At 42.0% G+C, this 9,428-nt stretch overlaps 1 protein-coding gene across 5 annotated transcripts in view; it reads left to right on the top strand.

Moving 5' to 3' along the window:
• The first annotated feature begins 447 nt into the window (after window positions 1-447).
• Window positions 448-9,428, top strand: part of FSIP1 (fibrous sheath interacting protein 1) — a 227,216-nt gene continuing 218,235 nt past the window's right edge. For 3 of the 5 annotated variants that reach the window (XM_051822081.2, XM_051822085.2, XM_051822080.2), the window contains exons 1-2: window positions 791-969; window positions 6,889-7,021. In XM_051822081.2, the coding sequence (XP_051678041.1) occupies window positions 920-969; window positions 6,889-7,021 (183 nt within the window). In that variant the 5' untranslated portion in view covers window positions 791-919. Of the gene's footprint in view, window positions 586-790; window positions 970-5,346; window positions 5,454-6,888; window positions 7,022-9,428 lie in introns of those variants that run through there. The other 2 variants (XM_051822082.2, XM_051822083.2) reach the window with 2 other exon arrangements.

The raw sequence follows: 9,428 nt of genomic DNA, 5'->3' as shown, positions 1-9,428 counted from the left end.
TAGAGAAACGCTGAGGAAAAGCAGGTGGAAGGAGTCATCACTGACATGGCTGGCCTGTAGCCCCGCTGTGCGAAATTAACGCTTGCTTATTGTTTACACAGCACTCATTCACATAGAGCTTCATGCACGCCATCCACATGAGCCGCTCAACAGCCTCGTGAGCAGGGACTTGTCGTCACCCCCGTTTTACGGTGGGGAAACTGGGCTCAGAGACGCCTCACAACAATAACCAGAGACAGCACTGCGAGGAGCCAGGCGTGCTCCTTCCGCGTCCAACTCAAACCAGCCCGCTCAGGCCGGCCGCAGGGGCCGCCTCCGTGGCCTGGCCCAACGTCCCCCCTCGGGATGGTACAGCCCTTTTCGCCTATCGCGAGACTGGAGGCGTCGGTTGCCAAGGGAACGGCGTTCCCGGAGGCAGGAGGGTTTGGGACCCGCAGCCTCTGCCAACTCCAGTAAGGCTGCGGTGGCGGGAAAGATCCCTCCTTTTTGGGGAAAGTACGTGACGCTTCGAGTGTCACGGAGCGTCTCTGGCGCCCGTCGCTACTCTGCCACCTGCCAGTAATTCCTCAGGTCCCCGCCCGGAAGGTGAGGAACCGCGCAGATGGGCGGAGCTCGTCGCCGCGCGCCGCGCTTTGAATGGGCGGGGGGCCCGAGGACGGGCTGTCAGGAAGAGCAGGCAGGGCCAATGAGAGGGCCGTGCGGGCCGTGCGGGGCGGGCTCGGTCCTGGGGACGGGCCTATCAGGGGCGGGCCCAGGCCTGGGAGGAGCTGGCGCCTGAGAGTTCCAGGGGCTTCTCAGCGCCCCTCAGAGTCTTCTCTGGCGAGGCCTTTCGCCAGGGTTTTCCTGAACGCGGTAACAAAGCTTCCTGCCCTTAGGATTCCCACATTCCCGGGCTTCTTGCCACCTACACAAGACCATAATGCGCAAAGATGACATGGGCGTTTCACAGACAACAAATAAACAAATACAGTAAGCATTTGACGAGAGACGCCACTGCCTCCTGCGTACCGAAATGTAAATCAGACTCACAGATGCCTTTGACACCTGTCAGCCTGACGAAGATGGAAAGGCTTTCCAGACAAGTATATGGGCCGCAGGCCCGTGTGAGGCCGTGGGCGCGCGCGTGCTCTTGGTGAGGGTCCGATGTGGCACGACCTTTTGGCCCATGACCATAATTTGAAATGCAACGGTTCTTTGGCCCGGCAATTCTCATTTATCCACCGAATCTATGAACACAACTAAAGAAAGGCGGCCAAAAAGGTGTTAATGTAAACACTGAGGGGAATTTACACGTGACGAAAATTCACGCTTTCGCGGCAGAGTTGTTCGGGGTTTTCACTGTCGCACCCGTTTACGTAATTACCACCACAGTCAGCACACACAACAGGTGACGTCATGCCCCAAGCCCCTCGGGAACCCTGTGGTAGGCCCGTCCGGGCCCCCAGCCCTGGTGGAAGCGAACCCTGTGTAGGCTCCGAACCCGGCCTCTTCCCGCTCAGCATGAAGCAGTTGCTGTTCCTCCCCCTCCGTGGATCGGCTGAGTGTCTCTCCGCCTTGCTGGGTAGTGTCCCATTGGACGGGTGTGTCAACCCACTCTGGAGTTGAGGGACGCTTGGATTGTCTCCAAATCTTGGCAGTTATTGGTGACGCCTCTGTAAATATTCAAGTACACGTTTTGTGTGAATGTGAGTTTTCATTTATTGGGTGCATATCTATGGTAGGTATATGTTTAACTTGATATGAAACTGCCCCGAATTCTGCAAAGTGGCTGCTGTAATTTGCGTTCTCACCAGCAATATATGAGAGTTCCAGTTCCTCCCTACCTTTGTCAGTACGTGGTACCTCAGTTTTGTAAAAAATTAATTTTCACCATTCAGATGGGTGTGTAGTGGTATTTAATTGGGGTTTTAAAATTTATTTCACCATTCAAATGGGTGTGTAGTGGTATTCCATTGAGGTTTTAAATTTATTTATTTATTTAATTTGAAAGGTGAGTGTGTGGGAAGGTAGATAATCCATCAACTGGTTCACTCACCAAATGCCTGCAATAGCCAGGGATGGGCCAGGCTGAAGTCAGGAGTCTAGAACTCCACCAGGGTCTTCCTCATGGGTGGCAGGAACCCAAGTGCCTGAGCCATCACTTGCTGCCTCACAGGCTGTGCATTAGCACAGCAAGCTGGATGGGAAGTGGAGGAGCCGGGACTGGAACCAGACACTCTGATATGGGATTGTGTGTACTTACAAGCCAAACACCCACCTTGTCATTGTGATTTAAATTCAAATGTTTCTGAGGGCTAATGATGTTGAATATCTCTTCATGTGCTGATATTGCTGTAGTACATCTTCTTGGGGAATGGGTTTGTTCATTTTTTTATTGCATCTTGATTCTGTCTTATTTATTCTGGATGCAAGTTCTATATCAGATAGAAGTTTTGCAAATATTTTTCTCCCAGTCCTTGGGTTTTATTTTCCTTTTTAAATGTCTTTTGAAGAGTGCAAGTTTTAAGTTTTGGTGCGCTGCAAATTATCAATATTTTCTTTTATGAATCGTGCTTTTGATACTATATGTGAGAAATCTTTGCCTAGCCTACAGTCGCATGTATTTTTCTCAAACTTTTATAGTTGTAAGTTTTTTAAAAAATATTTATTTATTTATTTGAAAGTCAGAATTATGCAGGGAGAGAAGGAGAGGCAGAGAGGGAGGGAGGGAGGGAGGGAGGGAGAGAGAGAGAGAGAGAGAGAAAGGGGTCTTCCACCAGATGGTTCACTCCCCAAATGGCCAAAATGGCCGGAGCTGCGTCGATCCGAAGCCGGGAGCCAGGAAGGAGCTTCTTCCGGGTCTTCCACGTGGGTGCAGGGGCCCAAGGATTTGGGCCATCTTCTACTGCTTTTCCAAGGCCATAGCAGAGAGCTGGATTGGAAGTAGAAGAGCCGGGTCTCGAACCGGCGCCCATATGGGATGCCGGCACCTCAGGTGGCGGCTGTTACTCACTACACCAAAGCACTGGCCCCTAGTTGCAAGTTTTATATTAGTTTGTGATCCATTTTAAGTTTTAAAATTGATTTTATTAGCAAATTTACAAATTAAATGAGTTGACTTAAAGAGTGGTTCATCTTTGTAGTGGAATGTTATGCTGTTGTTTGAAAGCAAGAAGTAATCTAGAAATGTGATACAGAAGAAAATCTCTAAAATATGTAAAAGGAGAAAAGCAGGTTGCAAAGCACTGTGCTCTTTGTGTTTGTGTTAGGGAGGAAGATTGAAAGTTTGCATATGCCTAAACAAACATGAGATAAGAATCTGTGACACTGGTACATAGGATGAGAGATATTTTGACTTTAAAAGCTTTTACATTTTTCTGTATTTTTTTTTTGTTTTAAAGGCAAGTTAAAAATTGTCCATTTGTAGTTTTTACCCATAAAAATTCATGAAAATAAAAGTTTCACTTTATTTTTTATTTGAAAGAATTACACAGAGAGAAGAGAGAGCAGGGTGGGGGTGGGGTCTTCCATCCTCTGGTTCATTCCCCAGTTGCCCACAACGGCCGGAGCTGTGCTGATCTGAAGCCAGGAGCCAGGAGCTTCTTCTGGGTTTCCCACGCAGGTGCAGAGGCCTAAGGACTTGGACCATCTTCTACTGCTTTCCCAGGCCATAGCAGAGAGTTGGTTCGGAAGTGGAGCAGTGGGGTCTTGAGGTGCCCAGCAGTGGCAGTGCCCAAAACAGTTCCACTTTTTAAAGTTTTGCTACTTGTAATTATTAAATAGAGGAGGGCTCAGGGAGGGCTCATTTTCTTTTGATTCTTTCATTTATCCCAAATCAAAAATTACAGCAGTCATATGCTCCTGTTTAGTGATTTTGGTTAATTTTTGAATGCTTTTTAGTAAATTATAGAAATAATCCTAGAACAAGTACATTCTTTGATTAAGAATGCACAATATATTTATTAGAAAACCAGAAAATACAGATAAGCAAAAGATAACAAAAGGACACAAGAACATGGAGAAATCCACCAGTTCAGAACACAGCACTCTCCCTTCATCTGTAATCATCTTTCAGGTCTCTTTCTACATCTTCCTTTAGTTAGAGACATTGAAGTTTTTTTAAACAAAAGATTTATGTATTTATTTTGAAAGAGTTACAGAAGGAGAGAGAGCTCTTCAATCTGCTGGTTCATTCCCCAGATGGCTGCAAGGGCCAGCGCTGGGTTACGCTGAAGTCAGTGGCTTCATCTGGGCCTCCAGACACTTGGGCCACCTTCTGCTGCTTTCCCCAGGTCATTAACAGGGAGCTGGATTGAAAGTTGTGCGGCTGGGACGGGAGCTGGCACCCACATGGGATGCTGGTGGTGGTGTCGCAGGCAGCGGCTTTACCCATTACACAAGGCTGCCCCTGTAATTGAACTTAAGCAAGATTATTCACAGTTTTTCCTTCCCTTTCCTCTCTTCCTCCTTCCATCCCTCCCTCCCTCTTTTTCCTCTTTGTTTTTAATATGTAGATTGCTGTTTATGTCCATAGCCAGTTTTCTACTGGACTATTTTTTCCCATTATTGATGGGTAAGAACTCTTCATGTAAATTTATTAACTTTTTGCCTGTTTATGTTGTATATATTCTCCCCAGTTTTCAGGTACCTTTTAATTTCACTTAGAATTATTTTTTATGTTTGAGACTCAAGAACATTAAATGTTTTGTAATCATCTCTTCTTTTTTGATCTATGCTCCTGGTAGCATGCCTAATAAGTCATTAATTGCATAATTAGGAAAATTGCTTTTATATTTCCTTCCAGTCCCTTGGAGAGTACATATTTTACATTTATTTATTACTTTTAAAATTAGTGTTTACTCTTCTTAAAGTAATACGGTAAAAAAATTTCAGACTGTACTATAAATGTATAAAGGAGGAGCAAAGAAGAATTGTTAGTCTTGTGTGCCAAAGGCAGCCATCTTGAACTTGTCAGTATTATACTTACCTATTATTTAGCTTTATCAAATTTTGCACATTCCCTTTGATTTTTTTTCTTATTATGGATTCAGTGTCTTTTTACACACCCCTTCCCACATTCACTTGATATAATGAAGGCACACTATTTGGTTAAATCAACATTCAGTTCCTAAGTAATTATTACTACTTACATGTTGTTTGGTTACTTTGTTTCTCTTATAGTGCTTTATTTTTCTTGTGGAATTTCTATGTGGCAGCTTAGATTTCTTCCAAATATTCAATCTATAAGATCCTATATCAATGCTTTTTATCCATCCACCTTTCTTTCTGTGGCCAAATTCATAAGACAGTTGGTTAGTTGCATCCTCGCTTATCCCTAGACTTATATTTTATTTAAATTATTTTCAGGGACACAGATGATAGAAGAGACCTACTGCTAAAGCAGACTGAAACATCTGTGGAGCCTTTTAGCTGATCCATGTCACGGATGGCTCCCTGTGCATCTCCCGTTATTGGTGTGTATTATGTCAGCTCTGCACGTGCTTCCATCTCCTTGCTCCCTCTGTGAACTGCAATAAGTCTCCCATGACAGGCTGCCAAGGGCATTTACAAGACATTTGGCCTTTGGTGACTTAAGCTTTCTGGTTGTGATGTGATAGGCGAGGGTGATCCATCATTTGACTATAATAATGTCAATGCTTTCTTGAGTGAGCTGAAACCCTTTTTCAGAGTTTGAATAATGCTGGGCTCAATGCCTTTTTCGTTTGCTGAAGTGGAAAGAGTTGACCTGCTGGTCTCTTAAGCATTAGCTTTGGCACTTTGAATGGTTGGAGGCCAGGCCATATTGTCCCTCTGTGTGCTGAGGAGGAACTGCAGGTCGTTTATGTTTGTGCTTCTGCCAATGTCCAAAGCTTCTCTGGTTTCTGCCTGCGGGATTCAAAGAAAAGAAAAGAAAATAGATAAGTGTTTTATAGGATAAGAAAAAAAAGACATTGTCACATTGTCATACTTGCAAGGAGTAGAGCCGATCGTCTTTCTTCTTTCTGTTGTGAAATGGTTTAATTAATTTAGGGAAGGGTTTGCAGGAACATACGTTCATTGTGTACAGCTGAGTGTTGAGGGTGTAAAAACTGGAATTCTTTGTTTCTTACCTTTTATTCAGCATGCATGTTAGTCCCATATCATTGGACAAATCTGGAATGGTTTTGATCAGTGTGCTTACAATGCCCACATTCTCCATCTACCTTAAGCCACCTGGCCCGTATTTCTTGCTTCAGGAATCAACAGTGTGACTAGAGCAGCCAGGGTGGTGAGAGGCCTTAGTGTCACATGAAAGCTAGTTAAAGATACTGGTAAAGAGAGCCAGATAATGGAAGTCTGTCATCTTCTAGAGGAAGTAGATTTTATTCTTTTGTGTTAGAGGGCAGAAGTAGAATGCTGGGTTTTAGAAAGGGAGGATTGATAACATGAAGGCAGTGCCCTGGAGTTAGGTATTCCATGAAAGTGTGACACTGGAGAGGTGAAGAGAAATAGCTTGGAGGGAATCCCAGGCTGAAGGCTGAGCTAGGGTGGAAAAGGCAGGATATGGAAGGCGAAACCAGAGGAAACCAGAGAGGCCTTAGCAAATCATTGAGATCAAGTGGATTTGGTTGAGAGGCAAGGATGGCCTGGTAAGTGTTGGCTCAGGGACGACCAAGAGCACAGTAAATGTTTTATCATGGATGTATAGGAAGCCACCAAGATGGCATTCACTTCTACATACTCTTTTAGCCTCTCTCAGGCTGCAGTGACATAAGATTTAACAATCCGTGTATGCAAAAGATGTCTTTTGATAAAATTGTGTGACAGGTAGTAACATGACACTAAAAGGCTCTGAGTACTTGGCTGTTCACATTAACTAACAGAAATCCCAGTCATCTTGCTTTTTAATTTTTTGTTTGTTTCTTTCAGGATATCAATGGATATTATAAAGGGGAACCTAGATGGAATTTCAAAACCAGCCTCAAGTTCACGAACCCATCCTGGGAGCAGAAATTCAAATGCTTCTTTGGAGGTGCTCTCACCAGAACCAGCATCTTTTCAGGTAAATTGCTGTTGAGAAATATAAAGGCATGAAGTATAGGTCAAGGTTAAAATATTTTTATGTATGGAATACCTAATTATTTGATATTAATATGTGTGCAGCGCCAAATAATTTTAACCATCCTGTCTCTGTATACTTTAAGCTGGATTTTATTTTATTTAATCTGAAAGCCCCTCTCTGTTTCAGATTTAATATAATTATGTGTTCTTAGGTATTTGGATTTGTTTCTAGTATTTTTTTTAAATTTACTGCTTTTTATTGGATTGGTTGACTATTTGTATTTCTCCTGCTTCAGTCTACTGGATTGAAAATTAAACATTTATTTCTGTCCTTTCCCCTCCCCCATTTTTTTTAAAAATATTTATTTGTTTGTTTGAAAGCCAGTGTTACAGGGAGGGACAAGGGGAGACAGTGAGAGAGAGATCTTCCATCTGTTGGTTTACTCCTTAAATGGCCAAAATGGCCAAGGCTGGGCCAGGCCAAAGCCAGGAGCCAGGAGCTTCATCTGAATCTCCTGCATGGGTGGTAGGCACCCAAGCAATTGGGTTACCTTCTGCTGCTTTCCCAGGGACATTAGCAGGGAGCTGGGCTAGAAGTGGAGCAGCCAGGACTTGAACCGATATCCATAAGGGATGCTGGTGTTGGACATGGCGGCTTAATCTGCTGTGCCAGAACATACTTGAACTAACAACTTTTAAAGTTTGCCAGTGTCCCTACTTTCCTCCTAGAAAATGCAAAGGCTACAGAAGTTAATTTTATCATTCTTTCTGGTGTACATGTACTTAATATTCTGTGTAGATGTTATTATTGTTTTTATTATTTGGATTTGCTAGTTTCAGTTTGCCTGTATGGTTATTGGTTTCTTTGTTTACCATTACTTTTTGGATTTCCCCTCTTTATTCTAACTCTAATTTTTTTCATGTTAAAATAAAAGGGTACTTCAAAAAGCTCATAGAAAAATAAAATTAAAAGGTAAGTTGATTTTGGTGCAGAAGTTTTTGAAATCCATGCATAGATTTTCTTGATACGCATTATCCATGAACTTTACTATGAGCCTTCTATACATGGGTTTTACAATTTCTTTCCACTATTTTTTTAAGAATTTTTTTGTGTACACTTGTATGTGTGTCCTCTAGGACTCATTTTTAATGAGTCTGAGCAGTAAACACATTTTCTTCTGAAAAATGTCTTTATTTTCCCCTCATTCTTGAGAAATATTTTGGCTGAGTATGAAACTCTAGATTGACAGTTATTTTCAAAAAGTGCTTTGAAGATATCAATCTCTTGGTTTGTGGTTCTCTTGTTGCCAACGAAAAGACTTTTGAAAACCTAGTATATTAATTCCACTGTGGTTTGTCTAGCTTAGATATTTTTCTCTGGTTGCCTTTTTTCTCTTTGTCTTTGATGTCTACTGTTACTCAACTGGGGATGGATTTATTTAATCTATCTTTCTGGAGACTTGAACTTTTTTAATCTAAGGATTTGTGTTTTTCGTTTACTTTGAACAATTCTTAGTTACATTTTCAAATATTGTATTTGTCTGCTTTTCATTGCTACAGTGAAATTCCTTAGATGAGCTATTTGTGAATGGAATAGATTTATTTTGGCTTATGGTTCTGGAGCTTGAGTCCAGATTAGGTGAGCCCATTGGCTTGGCATCTGGGAAGGTGGTGGATGGCAGTGGTGGAGCACGTGCAGAGGAACAATCTCACAGGGAGCCAGGAAGCAGACACAGTGGGTGGGCCTCAGTCTTTTCCAATCAGTCTCTTCATGAGAATTATTGTCCAAGAGCACACCCCCAGTGACCTAGGGCCACCCAACTGGCCCACCTTCCAAACATCGTAATTGGATTAAGTTTCCATCCTTAATTTATGACTTTGGGGTTTAAATATCTACATGAGTTTGGGAGCCAAATTTTGTTTAACCATGCCAAATATTTTCACATGCTTTCAAATATTACCTATGTATTTTCTCTAATTTCTCATTCTAGAAGTCATTTATATGTGCTGAACCTTACCCTCCTATCCTTCATGCCTCTTCTTTTCTTTTTAACATTTTCCAATTACATATCTTTAAATGTTTCATTCTGCATAGTTTTTAGCACATATTTTTCAGAGTTTGTATTCTTTGTTAAACTATGTGAAATCTGCTCTTTAATTCACCCATTGAATTTTCTGGACATTTTAAAATTTTTTTTTCAATTCCATCCAATCATTACTGTATGTTAGCTTTTTTCCATGTCTTTTGATTTCCTTCTTTCATCTTTACCCTCATTTAAAATATTTATGTTATTATCTCTGTCATCTTTAAAATATTATGATATCTCTGTCAACTTCTTAGTTATCTTAAGTTCTATTTATCATGTCAGATGATTCTTATGCATGGTTTATCATGTGTTTATAGCTTT

Source organism: Oryctolagus cuniculus, chromosome 12 (assembly GCF_964237555.1).
Source record: "Oryctolagus cuniculus chromosome 12, mOryCun1.1, whole genome shotgun sequence".
Taxonomy (NCBI): domain Eukaryota; kingdom Metazoa; phylum Chordata; class Mammalia; order Lagomorpha; family Leporidae; genus Oryctolagus; species Oryctolagus cuniculus.
This window is presented reverse-complemented; position numbering and strand designations above follow the sequence as displayed.